Below are 21,246 nucleotides of genomic sequence, written 5' to 3'. Positions count from 1 at the left end.
CATAACTTTACAACAAGAATTTGATTTCCTGATCAATTGGAATCCATTGGAAAATTATTGGCCCTTTCTTTTTAAAAATACGTCACTGAAATTAAAACAAATCAGAACAATGCAAGCACATATGTATTTATAAATTTGAAAATCTTATCAACAAAATATAAAGCATTAAACATGTTCCACTCAGATTCGCATTCTAATGCATTGCCTTTGTAGTGCCTTAGAAAATAAAAATAAATAATAATTAATAAAATTAAAATTCCTTACAAAATAAAATTAAATTTAAGACTTTTCTTACTAGATTCAATTTTGCAATGTTTCACTTTCAACCCTAGGATACAGATGAGCAGAAAACAGCATAAAACCTGACTTACTTGCAGGCTGGTAACAAATAGCCATTTATGCTTTGCTTCTGAGTGGAAGAGGGTTAAAGCACCTTAGATATAATCTCTCACCTTTTCATGGGGTTTGAATTTCACATGTATATTTGGTAAGACCAATACCAGTATAAGTACCATTGATAAAATTTCTTACCTTTTCACCGCCCAAGAGCAAAGCTCGGGTATGGTATGAAAGTACTGAGGGTGTATATCTCATACATCCTCAATTTCACATGTAAATTTGGTAAGACCAATACAAGGTATTAAAGTACCATTGATAAAATCTCTTAGCTTTTCAGCGTGTATGAATTTCACATATCAACAATATGAAAATATTAATGTACCATTGATAAAATCCCATACCTTTTCACCAGGTTTGAATTTCACATGTAAATTTTGTAGGACTAATGGAAGACCATCTCTATACCGAGTACAATATGATCGCAGCTCAATCAAGCCCTCAGACGGCCAATCAACAGGCAGCTGAACGTCAGAATGCAGGGGTGCCTGGGACATAAAAAGGCATATAATATTTTATTTCTTATAATATAATTTCCACTAACCCAAAATCCCTTATTCTATGTCACAAACCTTAATTTGTATCATTTTTATTTATATTCCAGGTTGACTTTTCATTAGTTTTTACTTTTCATGTGGTGCCTGGGACATAAACAAGAGCTGTCAGAAGACAGCGCCCTCGACTATTCGAGTGCTTGACAGTATAATGTAATCATGGGGCAATAGCTTGGGTGGGATGGTTAGGCGGTCCGTCAAAAATAAAGTTAATAAATATTTGTGTGTGTTTTTTTTAAATCTTTTTGGGTGTGTGCGAGGGGGGGGGGGATAAGGGTGGGGGTGGAGGGGGGGGGGTATAATGTTGGGGGGTTGTCATTTATTAGATGATCTTTCAAAAATAAGAAAAAAAAGGAGAAACAAAATATTTTTGGACAGGGGGATTCTGTGGTGGGGCGTGGGGGATGGTTTGGGTGGAGTCCATTGTGGTATGTCAGGTAAGTGTTGTTTTGTCAAAGTATGAATCAAATCTGATCATTAAGAAAGAAGCTATGGCAATTTAAGCAAAAATGATTAATTTGACCTTTAGAGTCAAGGTCATTCAAAGGTGAAGGTCAAATTCAACTTGCCAGGTACAGTACCCACATGATAGTCAGAAAGTATTTGAAGTTTAAAGCAATATCCTTAATACTTTAGAAATAAAGTGCATCTAAACACAAAATTGAACAAAATATTCAAAGTTACTAAGACAAAAAAAGGGCCACAATTTCGTAAAAATGCCAGCCAGAGTTATGCAACTTGCCCTATACAGTCCCCTTACAATAGTTAGCAAGTTTTCAAAGTCTGAAAGCAATAGCTTTGACACTTAAGTAGTAAAACGGACCAAAACAAAAAAAACAGATTGACATAACTTTGCCTGCACAGTCTCCTTATGATAGTTAGTAAGTGTTGCAAGTATGAAAGCAATAGCTTTGATACTTTAGAAATGAAGTGAAGCTAAACACAAAACTAAACAAAATTTTAAATTTTCTAAGAATAAAAAAGGAAACATAATTCTTACAAAATGCTTACTACAGTTGTCTGCTCTTGTTTATAGATTGAGGCCATGTTGGTTAAGAAGTATGAAAAATATAAAAGAAATATGACAAGGTACATAGACAATATTTTAGGTGGTACGCAAACTTGAACATAGATTTATCAATAATACGCATATTCTAAGTGGAAAAAGGGCCATAATTATTACAAAATGGTTGAACCAGTTGTCTGCTGTTATTTATACATTGGGGTCATGTTGGTAAAGAAGTATGCAAAATATAAAAGCAAAATGTCAAGGGACATAGAAAATATTTGAGGTGGTACGCAAACTTTAACAGAGATAAATCTAAGTTGAAAAAGGGCCATAATTCTTACAAAATGAATGATACAGTTGTCTGCTCTTGTTTATAGATTGTGGTCATGTAGATAAAGAGGTATGCTAAATATAAAAGCAATATCTCAAGCGACATAGAACACATTTGAGGTGGTACGCAAACTTTAACATAGATTTATCAATAGTATGCATATTTTAAGTGGAAAAAGGGCCATAATTCTTACAAAATGCTTGATACAGTTGTCTGCTCTTGTTTATAGATTGTGGTCATGTAGGTAAAGAAGTATTCTAAATATAAAAGTAATATATCAAGGGACATAGAAAATATTTGAGGTGGTACGCAAACTTTAACATAGATTTATCAATAGTATGCATATTTTAAGTGGAAAAAGGGCCATAATTCTTCCAAAATGCTTGATACAGTTGTCTGCTCTTGTTTATAGATTGTGGTCATGTTGGTAAAGAAGTATGCAAAATATAAAAGCAATATGTCAAGGGACATAGAAAAAATTTGAGGTGGTACGCAAACTTTATCATTCCAACGCTCACTATCATGCAGATGCCGGGGTGAGTAGGATAGCTCCACTATATATATTTCATATATAATAGTTGAGCTTAAAAGAGATGTTAAATAAAAATTAGTCCCGCTCAGGAAAAATGGGGTCTTTATGCCAGTGCGTAAAATTTTGTCCCAGATGAGCATGTGCATTCCATATAGGCGAATCAAAGACAAAATTTTCCAAGTTATAGTATTTTTGTTGCGACCAGTGTAGCCGTACACCAGCCTACCCATTCTTGAATTCAGGTCAAGAATGACCATGACACTTAATGAGACCATTAAACCGTGCATGACGTTCTAGCAGACATGATGGCATCATGACTGGACTGCATGTATAACCTTGTCTGGAGGTATGCTCGATGTATATGGCATAGGACCCATATTGGCATGAAGGGGATCATATATTTGAGAAACCACGCAGTCTGGTCAGGAGATAGGCAGTCTAGTATAAAGTCAAGTAAGGTTTCGTGGTATCACTAGCAGACGGGATAGCTCCTTAACAGACTACGATGGCCGCATATGGTATTAGACCCATTTTCGAAATATGCCACTCATATAATTGTACATGTTAAACACACCTCTGTTTTGTTTGCCGTGTATTGGCCTATCCGTTCCACGCTTACAATGTTGGTCTCGAATTCACTCACCATCCTCACAAACCAGGCAAGGATTTCAGTGATCTATTGAATAGAAATGAGAGAAAATGTGCTAGTAAATAAATGATATAAGCAGCGATCTCAGAAAACGGGGCTTAAAACTCACTATTCACTTTTTCACTATAGAGCTGGATGTCTGATCTTTTTTTTTCTACTGTGCCAAATATCTCCTGTCTTTTTATAAACCAGTGCATAATCAACAAATTGTAACGCACTTTCACACATTGACAAAAAAATGTATAAATCACTAGTTTTTTTTAATCAAGACTTTGTTCACATTTTGAAAAAAGAAAGAAAGGGTTGGGGCTTCCTAGCTGGTATCTACTACGGCATTGGGCCCAAAGTGCACATGGGGTTTTCTTTTACTAATATTGCACCGATCATTTCATCCTTTGTTTCTACCAATTTATAATTAATGAATGTATCAGCAACATAGACAACACAATAATAACTTTCTGGAAGTAAGTTCTAGTCCAGTAGATATTAACCTTTTGAAAGATGTCTCATATAGAATGTTAGATTTGTTTAAATCATTTAAAACAAGACTATTGCCAAGCAATATATGTCACCTACCGGCTCCACCATCGTCAGAAATCCCACCATTGTCAGAATTGTTGTGTTTTTTTTTTGTGTTTTTTTTAAATATTTGTTGCCATAGAAACCAGAATTTTTGACGTAGGAACAAAATGAAATGACGTGCATGATGTCCATATTGCCATCTATCCATGTATCAAGTTGCATGACAAAATATGAAGAACATTTAAATTTATCGCAGGATCCAGAAAAGTGTGACGGACAGACAGACTGACAGACGGAGCGCAAACCATAAGTCCCCTCCGGTGAAACCGGTACTGGACAAAAATAACATAATTTGCAGTTTTGAACTTTTTTTCAGTTGTCAATATCTAATTATAGTAATAAAGGGCTACCACACAGTGCAACTTAGCTGAGTGTAACCTGTGTGGCAACGTCATTCATTAATATTTTGCATGCCTGGTCCATATTAATCACACAAGGTCTAATAAGAAATTATTGATGGGACCATACACTCTTGCATGATTGCCTCTATCATATTTTACGGACCTAAACTGATCACATCCATAAAGAAGGTCAAATTTATGCCGAGTATATGTGTGCTTTAACGCCTTTTTTTTTGGGGGGGGGGGGGGGAAGGGGGGACTTCACAAACATGAATAACCTTTAAAAGGTGCATTACTATTATATCAATTAAATTCTAACAAATGATAAAGTATGAAGTGTAAAACAATCGGTGCTAAAATATCTTTCTTAATATGAGCCATGTTCTAGGAAAACTCGGCTTAATTCATGTGAAGTGTCGTCCCAGATTAGCCTGTGTGGTCCGCACAGGCTTATCAGGGAGGTCCCTTTCTGACTAGAATAGATTTTTGTTAAGACTTCCTTTAAACGAAAGATTCAATAAAAGTGAAGGCCAATCAGGGACTACACTTAACACACATGCATTACCCCCCTTAAACAAGAGTCCGGCACATATCAATTAATCACTACCTGATAAAGTATGACATTTAAAACAGTGCTTAAATACATTTCTAAAGATGATACTTGATAACATAAAAAAGCCTTATTGAACCAACTCAGGTCTCTGTGCCTGTGGCATAGAAGATATTGTGTCCGCTTAGCGGCCATGAGATTACAGTTTGAATCTTCCCTTTGGCAGTGTCTTAAGATCACCCCCAAAGACACCAAATGGTGGTCCTACTCAGGCATTTTAATTAGTTTTCGGGAGCTGGATTCAATAGTGATAAAATAAATAGGTCTAAACTAAACCAATATGTCACCTGCAGGGCATATGATACTGAAAGTCCAACAATAGCGCTCGATATTTTGCCTCTTTCCAGGACTGAGAACAAGGATGCCGCCAAGACCACGACTCCTCCCATGATATCCAGGCGTATACCGAGCCATCTGAATCATTGACAACATTACTTTTGTAAGTATATGGATACCTATGAGATTGTCTCTTGGAAACTGGACTTCATGCATGTGCGTTCAATGTCGTCCATGATGAGCAGTCTGTGCAAAGGATTATCAGGGACAACAGGGCCGGTATTCACCAACCAATTCTTAGACTTAAGAATAAAGAATAGACTTAGAACCAAGAAAATGTGTTCAGTGTTTGAATATATACAGGCCTCCACTGGTGATTATGTCATTAACAAAATGTTCTATACGAAGAATAATATAGATAGAGATGTTTACTGCAGAGTTTGAATAAAAATTAAAGAAATTCTTGAATATTCTAATTTAAAGAATTTTCTTTATTCTTAGACTTAAGTCTAAGAATTGTTTGGTGAATACGGGCCCAGTTGTTTCAGTGTAACTATGGACAGAGGTTTGTCTGTTTGGTGACATTAATTTAGTTTTTGTTAATTTGTGCAATTTAGTGTCTTCATTAATATGCCCCCCCCCCCCAACAAAAAAGCGGAACAGTTTTTTTCTTTTACGACTCGTTCATGGGATTGGTAAGACCTTAAGAAATCTTGCACAACTGATAGATATCATGCTCATAGATGCAACATTGAAACTATGTTAACTGACAAGTTGCAGGATATAATTTTACAAATAGGTCTTCTTACGAAAATCAAGAATGATTATGTTTTCAAACTCAATGTTCATTTTTATTCAGGTGACAATACACCTTAATGCACTTGAGCACTGGACAGAATAAAAGTTGTCAAACCCATATACAGGCAGACATCTAAATAACTATAAATATAGTGTAAATTAATTCATATTCGCCAGTATAAAATTTCGTGGTTAGAAAAAATCCTGGACACGTAAATTGCTTTTTTTTTAATTTGGAAAAAACACAATAATTTGAGTCAGTTGTTTTCCGATGTGTGTGTGAAATTTGTGGATCGGTAGACCTACAAAGTCAAAGAAAATGTATGTGCCATGCAAAATAATGATTTTACAGTGACTAAAATTAAGCAAACATACATGCAAACTTAAAGAGTGTTAAAGACAATTTGAAAATGTACACAAGAACAAATGCTCTCACTGTACACAGTAGAGGCCTCTGAAAAGTATTGTTATGACCCAAAAGTATTGTTTTGACCCAAAAGTGTCAAAGTTTGGGAACACAGACAAGTTTTATTTATTTATTTATTGAAAACAACAACCGAAAAGTGAATGTTCCATATTGATTTTTTTTTCCATTACAACTGATTTAATTGTAATAGTTATGCTTTGCTCAATAAAATTTAACAAATGGAAACACTCCATAAATATCAAAGAAAGAGTTATGGGTCCTAAACTTCACACGTTAGCTAAAGTTTTCTGTTTCCATGTTACCGGTATATGAATTTTACTTGTGCTTTTTTTAGTTATGATCAGCACATTAAAACAACAATATGTAATTGGGCTCTGCAAGAGAAAAATACCAAGGACACTAGCCAAAAAAAAACACTTGGGTAGGTCATTTTAGATCTATAAAGTTTCATGTTAATATTGATAATGTAATGGAATTGTAATGAAAATAAACAAAGGGCAATAATTCTGTAAATATTGAAGAATGATTTATGGCACCTGTACTTCCTTTTAAAGCCCTTTATCAACATATGAAGTTTTATTTTAATCTATAAAACAGTTTTTACGTTAACCTTTTCACACGAAAAATGCACTTGAAGCTATGTTCTGCACATAAAAATAAGCAAAGGGCAATAACACTCATTTATGAGTTTTTCCTTTCAAACTTAAACAAAATCTTTACAATGCTTTGTAATGTTTTGGTATGCCATAAGTTCTGAAATTAACTTGCCTCTCCACCGTATTACTTGCAAATGTGTACTCTTGATTCAAGTCTACCCTGCTGTCAGAAATGTCCATGAACCGTTCTTGGACGCGGAAAGCGCGAATAGTGCTCACACCTGCCAAACTTTCCCCGAAATTGTTGTAGATTGGTGACCGAGTCTTTGTCTCCAGCCGTTTCAGCTGTCGTGACGTAGGTATATAAAAACGCTGAAATTATACACACAAATATCATTTTTATTTGTCTGATTGTTTCTCCGTTAATTTATGTTTTTTACATGGTGCATTTATCAAATACTAGATTGTTTGAATTATTTTTGTGTTTCAGAAAGTTAATGTCAGATGTCTTTACACAATGCTCATTTTCATTATAACGGCATTGGACTGGAAAACAGTCCGCACAGGCCAATCAGGGATGACACTTTTGCCTAAACTGAATTTTCACTATGAAGAGACTTCCTGTAGAATCACTGTAAGGAATATTGAGGTGCTGTAGGCTGCATACCTGCATGATGAAATAAAGAAATCCCAGGGGTAGAATCACTGTAAGGAATATTGAGGTGCTGTAGGCTGCATACCTGCATGATGAAATAAAGAAATCCCAGGGGTAGAATCACTGTAAGGAATATTGAGGTGCTGTAGGCTGCATACCTGCATGATGAAATAAAGAAATCCCAGGGGTAGAATCACTGTAAGGAATATTGAGGTGCTGTAGGCTGCATACCTGCATGATGAAATAAAGAAATCCCAGGGGTAGAATCACTGTAAGGAATATTGAGGTGCTGTAGGCTGCATACCTGCATGATGAAATAAAGAAATCCCAGGGGTAGAATCACTGTAAGGAATATTGAGGTGCTGAAGGCTGCATACCTGCATGATGAAATAAAGAAATCTCAGGGGTAGACTCACTGTAAGGAATATTGAGGTGCTGTAGGCTGCATACCTGCATGATGAAATAAAGAAATCCCAGGGGTAGAATCACTGTAAGGAATATTGAGGTGCTGTAGGCTGCATACCTGCATGATGAAATAAAGAAATCCCAGGGGTAGAATCACTGTAAGGAATATTGAGGTGCTGTAGGCTGCATACCTGCATGATGAAATAAAGAAATCCCAGGGGTAGAATCACTGTAAGGAATATTGAGGTGCTGTAGGCTGCATACCTGCATGATGAAATAAAGAAATCCCAGGGGTAGAATCACTGTAAGGAATATTGAGGTGCTGTAGGCTGCATACCTGCATGATGAAATAAAGAAATCCCAGGGGTAGAATCACTGTAAGGAATATTGAGGTGCTGTAGGCTGCATACCTGCATGATGAAATAAAGAAATCCCAGGGGTAGAATCACTGTAAGGAATATTGAGGTGCTGTAGGCTGCATACCTGCATGATGAAATAAAGAAATCCCAGGGGTAGAATCACTGTAAGGAATATTGAGGTGCTGTAGGCTGCATACCTGCATGATGAAATAAAGAAATCCCAGGGGTAGAATCACTGTAAGGAATATTGAGGTGCTGTAGGCTGCATACCTGCATGATGAAATAAAGAAATCCCAGGGGTAGAATCACTGTAAGGAATATTGAGGTGCTGTAGGCTGCATACCTGCATGATGAAATAAAGAAATCCCAGGGGTAGAATCACTGTAAGGAATATTGAGGTGCTGTAGGCTGCATACCTGCATGATGAAATAAAGAAATCCCAGGCGTAGAATCACTGTAAGGAATATCGGGGGGCTATAGACTAGTCTACATACCTGCATGATGAAATAAAGAAATCCCAGGGGTAGAATCACTGTAAGGAATATTGAGGTGCTGTAGGCTGCATACCTGCATGATGAAATAAAGAAATCCCAGGGGTAGAATCACTGTAAGGAATATCGGGGGGCTATAGACTAGTCTACATACCTGCATGATGAAATAAAGAAATCCCAGGGGTAGAATCACTGTAAGGAATATTGAGGTGCTGTAGGCTGCATACCTGCATGATGAAATAAAGAAATCCCAGGCGTAGAATCACTGTAAGGAATATCGGGGGGGCTATAGACTAGTCTACATACCTGCATGATGAAATAAAGAAATCCCAGGGGTAGAATCACTGTAAGGAATATTGAGGTGCTGTAGGCTGCATACCTGCATGATGAAATAAAGAAATCCCAGGGGTAGAATCACTGTAAGGAATATCGGGGGGCTATAGACTAGTCTACATACCTGCATGATGAAATAAAGAAATCCCAGGGGTAGAATCACTGTAAGGAATATTGAGGTGCTGTAGGCTGCATACCTGCATGATGAAATAAAGAAATCCCAGGCGTAGAATCACTGTAAGGAATATCGGGGGGCTGTAGACTAGTCTACATACCTGCATGATGAAATAAAGAAATCCCAGGGGTAGAATCACTGTAAGGAATATCGGGGTGCTGTAGGCCACGACTACAAAGACGCTGATTACTGCGTAGAAACTCCACAACACTTCCACAATCTTTTCTGGCAACGTACTGTCGACAGCCTCAATGTCTTGTGAGAACCTGGAAGAATGGGAAAACGGGGCTTAATGCATGTGCGTAAAGTGTTGTCCCTGATTAGCCTGTGCAGTCTGCACAGTCTACATACAATCTAAGACAACACTTCAAGCACATGCATTAACCCCAGTAGAAACCCCAAAACACTACCACGATCATTTCTGGCAATGTACTTTAGACTGCCTAAATGCCTTGGAAGAAGCTTTATGAAGAAATTAAAGGGAAATACAGAGAAACCTCGCTATTAAGACCACCTGTGAGACTTTTGAAAAGTGGTCTTAATAGCGAGGTGGTCTTAATTCTGAGTTTTCATGAATTTGATGGACAAATAATACAAAAACGTTAACATTCAATGAATTTTAATCTTTTTGCATAAAATATACCAGTAATTAATTTATGCAGTATACAAAGATATGTCTGGCTTTGTCCTTAATTGTGGTTAATTGGTTCACAATGGCTTTGTACACAAACGCGATCGAACCATAACACCAAATCCAGTTAAAGGTGCGAAAATTACTTGTCGTTTGGCGGGTGTCAATTTATAGCAATTTCGTTCATTGCCACTGATAAAAGTGGTCGTAAGCGGATTAGCGGGATTGGTCGGATTAGTGAGCGTCAAAAACCAGGACTTAAAAATAGTCGTCGTCTTAGCGAGTTGGTCGTAATACCAAAGTGGACATAAAAAGAGTTTTTACTGTACCGACATCCTTTTTAGCACTGTCAGCATTCCACATACTGTAAAATCATTTGTATTGGTTGGATGAAATTTCTTGTTTTTTACCAAAACACAACTTTTTTCATGGACATGTACATTTGTGGACTTCTGTTGTTGGGAAAACAAAAAATGAGGAATTTTAGTCATTTTTAGACGTGTTCGTATTAAATACGTGGATCTGTCAACCCAGAAATCAACAAAAATTAAACTCCAACAAATATTAATGATTAGATAGAATTCATGTGTTGTTGTTTTTTTTCAACTTACTGTCACCAGACGGTGAAAATATTGATGCAATACAACTACACATAAAATCAAAACTTTAGAAAGAGACACGTCATTCTGGAAACAGAATTCCATTCTGTATCTTGGATTACAATGCGATGAAAAATCACGCTTAACTAAACACCAACACATACTAAGTAGTCGAGAGTTATCTGTCTAATACCCTACTGAAACATACAAAATGGGCAGAATACATATTTTATGTCAATAAAAGTGACAGTGAGACACATTTAACAAATTTCTAATTCATACCTTGACACATAATAATACTATACATTGCAACTGGCCTGAATCAACTCTGTTTTTGTTTTCGTACACATAACTGAAAACTTATAGATATACATGCAAGAGTATGTCAGATTTAAACAAAATTCTTACCAAATGGCTTATTTTATTTGCTGCATGTACAACACGAGTCTCGTTTTAGGAAAACTGGGTTTAATGAACGTACATTAAGTGTTGTCCAAGATTAGCCTGTGCAGTCCTCACTCAGCAGGACTACCCAGGAAATGGACTCAGCAGGACTACCCAGGAAATGGACTCAGCAGGACTACTCAGGAAATGGACTCAGCAGGACTACCCAGGAAATGGACTCAGCAGGACTACCCAGGAAATGGACTCAGCAGGACTACCCAGGAAATGGACTCAGCAGGACTACCCAGGAAATGGACTCAGCAGGACTACCCAGGAAATGGACTCAGCAGGACTACCCAGGAAATTGACTCAGCAGGACTACCCAGGAAATGGACTCAGCAGGACTACCGAGGAAATGGACTCAGCAGGACTACCCAGGAAATGGACTCAGCAGGACTACCCAGGAAATGGACTCAGCAGGACTACCCAGGAAATGGACTCAGCAGGACTACCGAGGAAATGGACTCAGCAGGACTACCCAGGAAATGGACTCAGCAGGACTACCCAGGAAATGGACTCAGCAGGACTACCCAGGAAATGGACTCCAGAGCGTTTCAATAAGCCTTAGGCTTTCGATGCAATCAAGCTTAAATAAATAAGGATACAAAAGAATAATGAAAGATAAAAAAAAAAAGATGAATTTACATTTTCAAACATGCTTTACCCATGTAAATGTTTTATGTACATAGAAATAGTCAAAAGATTTCAAATAAACTAGTGACCTGAAAATCATTAGGGGTCATCTGCAAGTCATGATCAATGTACCTATGAAGTTTCATGATCCTAGTTGTTAGCGTTCTTGAGTTATCATCCAGAAACCATTTTAATGTGTCAAGTCAACGTGACCTTGACCTTTGACCTAGTGACCTGAAAATCAATAGGGGTCATCTGCAAGTCATGATCAATGTACCTATTAAGTTTCATGATCCTAGGCGTAAGCGTTCTTGAGTTATCATCCGGAAACCATTTTACTGGATGGAGTCATCGTGACCTTGACCTTTGATCTAGTGACCTGAAAATCAATAGGGGTCTTCTGTCTTCATGATCATTGTACCTATGAAGTTTCATGATCCTAGGCGTAAGCATTCTTGAGTTATCATCCGGAAACCATTTTACTGGTTCGAGTCACCGTGACCTTGACCTTTGACCTAGTGACCTGAAAATCAATAAGGGTCATCTGCCAGTCATGATCAATGTACCTATGAAGTTTCATGATTCTAGGTGTAAGCGTTCTTGAGTTATCATCCCAAAACCATTTTACTGTGTCGAGTCAAAGTGACCTTGACCTTTGACCTAGTGACCTGAAAATCAATAGAAGTCATCTGCGAGTCATGATCAATGTACCTATGAAGTTTCATGATCCTAGGCATAAGCGTTCTTGAGTTATCATCCGGAAACCATTTGGTGGACGGACCAACAGACCGACGGACCAACCGACATGTGCAAAACAATATACCCCCCTCTTCTTCGAAGGGGGGCATAATAAGTTAAAACTAATCAGGGAAAACACTTTTCACTTTTACTTCACTTTTATTTGCATTTATCATTCAAAGGTTGTCTCTCCAAACAAAAATCCAGTGTTTGCAGAAAGTTTTGTGCCTGATAAGCCTGATCAGACTGTGATGATACTTAACTCACATATATTAAACCCAGTTTACCCAGAATGAGGCTCATAAGTACATTGAAGACCCTGGGACAAAACGTAAGCAAGGGCTGTTTGTAAAACATGCATGCCCCCCCTATGGGCTGTCAGTTGTAGTGGCAGCCATTGTGTGAATACGTTTTTTGTCACTGTGACCTTGACCTTTAACCTAGTGACCTGAAAATCAATAGGGGTTATCTCCCAGTCATGATCAATGTACCTATGAAGTTTCATGATCCTAGGCATAACCATTCTTGAGTTATCATCCGGAAACCATTTTACTGTTTCGAGTCACTGTGACCTTGATCTTTGACCTAGTGACCTGAAAATTAATAGGGGTTATCTGCCAGTCATGATCAATGTACCTATGAAGTTTCATAATCCTAGGCGTAAGAATTCTTGAGTTATCATCCGGACACCATTTTACAATTTCAAGTCACTGTGACCCTTGACCTTTGACCTATTGCATGAAAATCAATAGGGGTCAGTCATCTGCCAGTCATGATCAATGTACCTATGAAGTTTCATGATCCTAGGCATAAGCATTCTTGAGTTATCATCCGGAAACCATTTTACTGTTTCAAGTCACTGTGACCTTGACCTTTGACCTAGTGACCTGAAAATCAATAGGGATCAGTCATCTGCAGTCATGATCAATGTATCTATGAAGTTTCATGATCCTTGGCCTAAGCGTTCTTGAGTTATCAGCTGGAAACCATCTGGTGGACGGACCGACAGACGGATCGACGGACGGACCAACATGTGCAAAACAATATACCCCCTCTTCTTTGAAGGGAGGCATAATAATGTACACATACAAAATTGCCCTACTTTGCCATGGCTCAGTGGATATGGGGTCAGCGTAGCGACCAAAAGGTCAAAGGGTTCAATCCCCACTGTGGGAGCATTCTTTCGATCCCCCCCTTAAGGCACCAAGTACTGGTTCTACCCAGGAATTAGACTCGAGAGCATTTCAATACGACTTTGGCTTTCAGTGCAATAACGCTTAAATAAATAGGCTTATACTTATAGCCCTACCGGTTGACAATGCGGCCCACAGGTGTAGTGTCGAAGAAGGACATTGGACCTCGCAGAACATTCACGAGTAACTTTTGGTGCAGAACTTTCGCTGCTTCTATTACACAGAATGCTTGCACAAGGGAATATATCAGCACTGCAATTGCTGGAAAAGCAAAAGCAAGTAAAATATATAGTAACACTTTAATATATAAATCTAAACTTGGATGGACATCATTTTGGTGATTTTCCCAAACAAAGCGGTCCATTTCATGTTGAATGTTTGTAATATTCTGTCTTGACTTTTAGTATTGTTAGAACTTCTCTATGACTGTTTCATGAAGAAAAGTTGTATTTTTTATAATTTTAAATGTATTTTTAAACAGTGTTCATGCCCCAACGATAAGGTTTTCATTCAAAAATCCAATTCAACATCCAGTTTTGTAGTAATTAATTCAATTTGAATGATGCAATTATGTATGCGTCTATTTTACTTTTATTATGTCAAAATTAACAAGACTATTGCCAAGCAATATATGTCCCATTACGGCTCCAGAATTGTCAGAATTTTTGTATTATATATATTTGTTGCCATAGCAAACATAATTTTTGACGTAGGACCAAAATGAAATGACGTGCATCATGTCCATATTGCCATCCATCCATATTTCAAGTTTCATGAAAAATATGTAGAACTTTTAAAGTTATCACAGGATCCAGAAAAGTGTGACAGACTCACAGACTCACGGACTGACCGACTGACGGACACACAGAGCGCAAACCATAAGTCCCCTCTGGTGAAACTGGTAGGGGACAATAAAAACAACAGAAAAAATTGCATTTAATTCATTGTTTAAAAAAAAAGTTTCTTAAAAGATTTAAGTGTTATTTCAACAACACATAATATTGTGTTCATTAATAAGAAGAGATGTTTGTAAAGATAAATGCCCCCCCCCCCTCCCCCACCCTCCCTTTACTCACATAAATTGTGGACAGACCAAACGACCAACAATCTTACCAAGGGAGATATGCAAAGTATACTGCTTCTTCCAAAGGGTGCATATTTATTTAATGACCAGTTAGAATTATCCATTTCAATAAACATATGCTCTGGGATACAGGGGTTTAACGCAAGTGCAACAAATGTTGTCATAGTTTGCCTGTGCAGTGTGCACAGGCTAATCAGGGACAACAATTTCAACCTCAACTGGAATTTTTGCTGAAACAAAACACATCATAAAGGCAGAAAGTGTTGTCCATGATTAGCCTGTGCAGACTGCACAGGCTTATCTGAGACGAAACTTTATGCACCTTCATTAAACCCAAATTTCCCATAGCCAGCCTTAAATAGCATTGAAGTCCCACCTTGGGCGATACCGAATTCTCCGTAAATCGTGAGGTAGTAATTGTTGAGTTCCCTCCTTGCGGTACTATTGGCAGGGTACAGGGTGAGGTTCTGTAGGTTACAGCATAGTATATAATTGAAATGTGCACTTAAATGCTCTCTACAATATCATATTGATTTACTTGAAAAAGAGATGTTTTAGTTAATGACACTCGTTTTGTTATTCTTTTCATGACTTGTGCGCTGGGAAAGCATTGCTGTTCACCAAGAAATCACTGTAATGTTTTAAGATTAGAGATAGCAGCAGGAAATTTGCCCAAAGGCACATAACAATCTATTAAAAAGTGACTGAAAGAAAAAACGTTGAAAAAAAACCCAACAACTTTGTTTCAAGTTTTTTCTTACACATTGCATGACAAGCCTTTTTTACTTCTGAAATGCATTAAGCTTAGAATGCTTTTTTAGAAAATATATGGTTATAGGGGTCCCTATGTTAACTAATTTTGATTTAAATATTTACAAAAATTGAATGAGTATATTGTGACCTGCATGACATTACATAATGATTTGAATTAGTATACACTGTATTGTGACCTGCATGACATAACATAAGGATTTGAATTAGTATATTGTGACCTGTATTACATTTCATAAGGATCTGAATTAGTATATTGTGACCTGCAGCTGTGGGTCTGCAGTCCAGTTAGCGAGCCAGATAGCCGACCAGATATACAGGGACTGATAGATGGCATACAGGACCACGAGACATACGGCGTACTTCAGTCCCAGAGCCCTAGCGTACTGCATGTAGACCTTCCATTGTACCTGCAGTTGTAATGGAAACAATTGTACTGCATGAAGACCTCCCATTGTACCTGCAGTTGTATAGGAAACAATTGTACAGCATGTAGACCTTCCATTGTACCTGCAGTTGTATTGGAAACAATTGTACTGCAGGTAGACATTCCATTGTACCTTCAGTTGTAAAGGAAACAATTGTACAGCATGTAGACATTCCATTGTACCTGCAGTTGTATAGGAAACAATTGTACAGCATGTAGACCTTCCACTGAACCGGCAGTAATATACTTCAACATAGTATATACTGTAAAATCATTATTGTTCAGATTCCTTTTGTTGATTTTTAGGGTTGACTGTTCCATAATTTTAACACAAACACATAACACAACACACATTTCTCTATTTTCCAAAATCAGAAATCGCACAAATTTACAATTTGACAAAAAAGTCATTTTTTGAGAAACCACAAAAGTTCATGCCAACGAATATAAATGTGTCTTGTTCTGACAAAACTGGGCATAATGCATGTGCATAAAGTGCTGTCCCAGATAAGCCTGTGCTTAAACTTGATTTTCGGTAAGAAGGGACTTCCTTCAAACTAAAAATACCATAAAAGCAGAAAGTGTCGTCCCTGATTAGCCTGTCGGACTGCACAGGCTAATCTGGGACGACACTTTACGCACAAGCATTAAGCCCAGTTTTCTCAGAACAAGACACAAATGATCACAAAATTAGTCCTATCCAGGAAACAGATGTAGGACTGTATTTCAATGCCTTAGGTTTCAAATACAATCTAGCTAATAAATATTTTTTCTTTGTCATATTCGGGGTCAAACTTTGGCCACTTTCCCAATGTCAAAAAGTATATATCTGTCCAAAATGACTGCCTAAAATTATCAATTACAGGTCCCCCATCCCAAGTTTAAAACAAGAGCACAGCATAACAGGTGCCACGCTCGGCTGTGAAAGCTTGTCAGATCTAATTTTTTTTAAAGGTCATAGTGACCTTAACCTTTGACCTAGTGACCCAAAATGGGTGTGGAGTGTAGAACTCATCAAGGTGCATGTACATATGAAGTTTCAAAGTTGTAGGTGGAAGCACTATGATTTTAGAGGCAATGCTAAGGTTTTATCACGACCCCGGCGGACGACGAGCAGGCTATGACAATAGCTCGGGTTTTCTCCGAAAACAGCCTGGCTAAAAATAAATGTCATCATTAAGTTCCTTTTCTTATCCATCTCTACAAGTTAACTCAGTAAATATAATACTGAAAATTATTTTTATTCTCAATTTTTAAGTATTTGTAAGCAAAAAACCAAAATCACCTATTTCCAGATTTTCGTCAAAAATAAGTTATTTTTTCCGAATCCAAAAGGCCCAAGCCCATTTCCAAAAATGTTGAAATAAACAAGTCTTAAAAAGTACTTACACGACCAATTTCAACTTCCTCTTCTTCTATAAGCCTTGCAGGGTCAATATTTTCAGTTGAAACCGGAGACGTCTGCGCCGAATATTGAATCATTTTGTCTCCTTGTGAAGTAAGGCGTCTAACATCTGTTGTACTTTTATCTGATTCTCTTTGAGATTTTCTGCATGATGGTAAAGTTAATTAATATTTTTTTTTAAGAAAAAGTGAACTAAATGACGATAAGAGTGTTTTTACATATGCATTTTTTTTTCGCTGTGGTTAACAAGTAAATATCAGCGGAAAGTGTGGTCTCTGCAAACTGTACAGGCTAATCTGGGAAGAAATTTAGCCCACGTGCAATAAGCCTGCTTTCCATGAGCATAGCTCAAATACCCGTTGTATCATATAATTATAATCTATGGTTCACCCAACTGTTTCTATTTTGCAATTATAATTAAAATTGCCGTTTTGAACAACTGCAAATATCTGTGAAGAATTTCCTGTTAACCGTTTCCCCCTCAGAAGCAAAGTGAAAATAGCAATATGTAACCAGCAACAAAAACAGAACAGCCTGCCAGTAACTTGCAGTATGTTCAAGTTTAACGCTGTTTGCTGCTCATGAGTAACTTAGGATTGAAAATGAAGCCTTCAAAACGTGAATCTAGCAAGAAAGAAATTTAATTTAAAATAATTTCTGAGGGACTACAAACAAGTAAAAATGGGTATCTTACTGGTAAAGAGATAAACAAACACTTCAAAGTAGGAACTATATGTATACCTCCAGTGTATCAGTTTGTCAGTCAAATCGGAATGATCAACATCAGGCTGAATGGATACCAGTCTGTGGAAAATGTCTTGCTTCAAAACTGCATCTGAAAAATTATCATTTATTTTTAAATCTTAAATCTGAAAAAAATAACATTGATTTGAGCAGCACTATGGGAAAACAGGGTTTAATGCATGTGTTTAAAGGGTTTAATGCATGTGTTTAAAGGGTTTAATGCATGTGTTTTAAGGGTTTACTGCATGTGTTTTAAGGGTTTAATGCATGTGTTTTAAGGGTTTAATGCATTTGTGTAAAGGGTTTAATGCATGTGTTTAAAGGGTTTAATGCATTTGTGTAAAGGGTTTAATGCATGTGTTTTAAGGGTTTAATGCATGTGTTTTAAGGGTTTAATGCATGTGTTTTAAGGGTTTAATGCATGTGTTTAAAGGGTTTAATGCATGTGTTTTAAGGGTTTAATGCATGTGTTTAAAGGGTTTAATGCATTTGTGTAAAGGGCTTAATGCATTTGTGTAAAGGGTTTAATGCATTTGTGTAAAGGGTTTAATGCATGTGTGTAAAGGGTTTAATGCATGTGTTTTAAGGGTTTAATGAATGTGTTTTAAGGGTTTACTGCATGTGTTTTAAGGGTTTAATGCATGTGTTTTAAGGGTTTAATGCATTTGTGTAAAGGGTTTAATGCATGTGTTTAAAGGGTTTAATGCATTTGTGTAAAGGGTTGAATGCATGTGTTTTAAGGGTTTAATGCATGTGTTTAAAGGGTTTAATGCATGTGTTTTAAGGGTTTAATGCATGTGTTTAATGGGTTTAATGCATGTGTTTTAAGGGTTTAATGCATGTGTTTTAAGGGTTTAATGCATGTGTTTAAAGGGTTTAATGCATTTGTGTAAAGGGTTTAATGCATTTGTGTAAAGGGTTTAATGCATTTGTGTAAAGGGTTTAATGCATGTGAGTTATGCATCATCAGGAACGACACTTTCTGCCTAAACTGGATTTTTGCTAGACCAAATATACCACACAAGCCAAAAGTGTCATCCCTGATTAGCCTATACGGACTGCACAGGTAATCTGTGATGACTCTTAAGGCAAATGCATTAAGCCCCATTTTCCCAGAGCGCAGCTAAAATTCATTTTTACGGTGGACAATTCTGGATTCTTTGTCTTCTTAATCTAAACAAGATGTGCCACAAAAAGGCACAGACATGGATGTCGTCAAAACAAACGGCATCATCAATGGCATTTTTGCCATTTTTCAAATTTTGACCTGCAAGTGTAACCTTACAGCTATAAGTTTAAACCTATTTATTTTAGCTTGATTGCATTGAAAGCCCAAGGCTTGTTTTAAACCATCTCAAGTCCGTTTCCTGGGTCTAGAACCAGTACTTGGTGTCTAAACCGGAGATCTAAATTATTGAAACTTATCATAAAATTGCATCATAAATAAAGTTCCAGTAGGAAAAGGTTTAAGGATGTATGTAAGTTCATACATACAAAGGGACAGACAGACAAGCACATTGCTTAATGTTAGGGAAAACTTAAAAGACAACTCTTGCAATCATACACAGCTTTCAGAAAGCATACAGATTTCCCTCCTTTGAATAAAACTGACTTCCTCATTGCTGTTTCCATTTGCAAATTATAAGAAAATACCTTCTTCTTCATGGTTTTGAAACTGCCTGATACGTGGACAAAGTTCCCGTCTGAAAACATTTTCCCGATGTGAATCATAGAGGCAGACAAGAGCCTCCCCACTTTGAGGGGGAACAACAACTCTTAAAGACAACCCATGTTGTAATCCTACATCCTGTCTTCAGTAATAAAACACATTTCTCTCCCTTAGTTAAAACCTAATATAGCAAGATTGCAAGTACTTGGTGTCTATGGGAGAGATCTAAAGAATTATCCCAAAATGAGGATCAAACAACAAGTCCGTTTCCTGGGTAGAACCAGTGCTTGGTGCCTTTAGGGGAGATCTAAAGAACGTTCCCACAGTCGGAATCAAACACATGCCCTCCCAGATGCTAGGCCGATTATATCCACTACGCCCGGGCAATGTCTTTACCTTAAATGAATTTAGTTCAACAGTTCCGCTACAAATAATCCACACTATTTGAAGATACCTTTATACAGATTTCTTTGTCTTGGTTTAACCCAGTTCAACAGTTCTGCTTAAACAAGACGTAATGGTCAATAAGGCGCTCACCTGTGACCCGAAAGAACTAAACTATTGAGAGAAGGAGGAGTTCAAAATAATTTTGAAGTACGATATGAAACATCAAATATTTCATTTCTAGGACAATTTTTATTTTAAAACGCAGCCAATATATTATGTGAACAAATGTGTATTTAAAGATACCTTCTTCCTCTGCTGCTTCTAATTCCTCCTGGTGCTCGATGAGATATGTCTTCAGGAACTTGGAGAACGCTCCGTCGTGACCCAGTAGGGCCTCGTACGATCCCGTCTCCGATATCTCACCATTGGTAACCACGACGATGGTGTCTACATGAGGCAGCCAGTGGATACCATGGGTCACCAGTACCCTGGTCTTAACCAATCAAAATGAAAATAAATAATATGGCCTTGTTTAACTTAGCTATTTATGAGTAGTTTGCTTATTTCAGCTGCATTGTGAGAAAACTGGGATTATTGCAATCAAATTAAGTGTCATCCCATAAAAGTCTGTGCTGAGACTTGTAGAAACATAATGTTTATGTACCGATTTGTGAATGTTTGTGTAATAACTGGAGTTGTTTTCTATGTTTTTAGTTGTTTCCTTGCGAACAACTAAGATAAGTAGTACGCGTTGAAAGTTTTGACGCTAGGATCATAATTTGAACAAATTTTTGAGAGGACCACTAGATTATGTAACACCAAGTGCTTAAAAACTGACCCATGTGGTTTTAGCGATATTTTAAGTTTTCATTTTAAAACTTTATTTGTATATTTTAAGCTCTGCTGACCCAAAGGCTGGTGCAGGTTTTTCTGGTTTAATGCTGGTAGCACATAGCCATTTTAACTTTGCTTCCCAGCAGGAAGGGATATAGGCTAGAATCA

General features: G+C 37.2%; 1 protein-coding gene across 3 annotated transcripts in view; it reads right to left on the bottom strand.

The window, feature by feature from the left end:
* Positions 1-21,246, bottom strand: part of LOC127880676 (multidrug resistance-associated protein 1-like) — a 44,262-nt gene that overhangs the window by 13,974 nt on the left and 9,042 nt on the right. For 2 of the 3 annotated variants that reach the window (XM_052428010.1, XM_052428011.1), the window contains 11 exons: positions 20,548-20,737; positions 18,186-18,279; positions 17,429-17,588; positions 15,876-16,022; positions 15,218-15,308; positions 13,874-14,018; positions 9,620-9,785; positions 7,274-7,473; positions 5,292-5,418; positions 3,397-3,498; positions 741-884 (listed from right to left, as the gene is read on the bottom strand). In XM_052428010.1, coding sequence (XP_052283970.1) covers positions 741-884; positions 3,397-3,498; positions 5,292-5,418; positions 7,274-7,473; positions 9,620-9,785; positions 13,874-14,018; positions 15,218-15,308; positions 15,876-16,022; positions 17,429-17,588; positions 18,186-18,279; positions 20,548-20,737 — 1,566 coding nt within the window. The remainder of the gene's footprint in view (positions 1-740; positions 885-3,396; positions 3,499-5,291; positions 5,419-7,273; positions 7,474-9,619; positions 9,786-13,873; positions 14,019-15,217; positions 15,309-15,875; positions 16,023-17,428; positions 17,589-18,185; positions 18,280-20,547; positions 20,738-21,246) is intronic. The other variant, XM_052428009.1, reaches the window with a different exon arrangement.

The sequence above is a fragment of the Dreissena polymorpha genome, chromosome 5 (genome assembly GCF_020536995.1).
Source record: "Dreissena polymorpha isolate Duluth1 chromosome 5, UMN_Dpol_1.0, whole genome shotgun sequence".
Classification (NCBI taxonomy): Eukaryota; Metazoa; Mollusca; class Bivalvia; order Myida; family Dreissenidae; genus Dreissena; species Dreissena polymorpha.
Note: the sequence above shows the minus strand (reverse complement) of the source record. Positions and strands in the feature narration are given on the sequence as shown.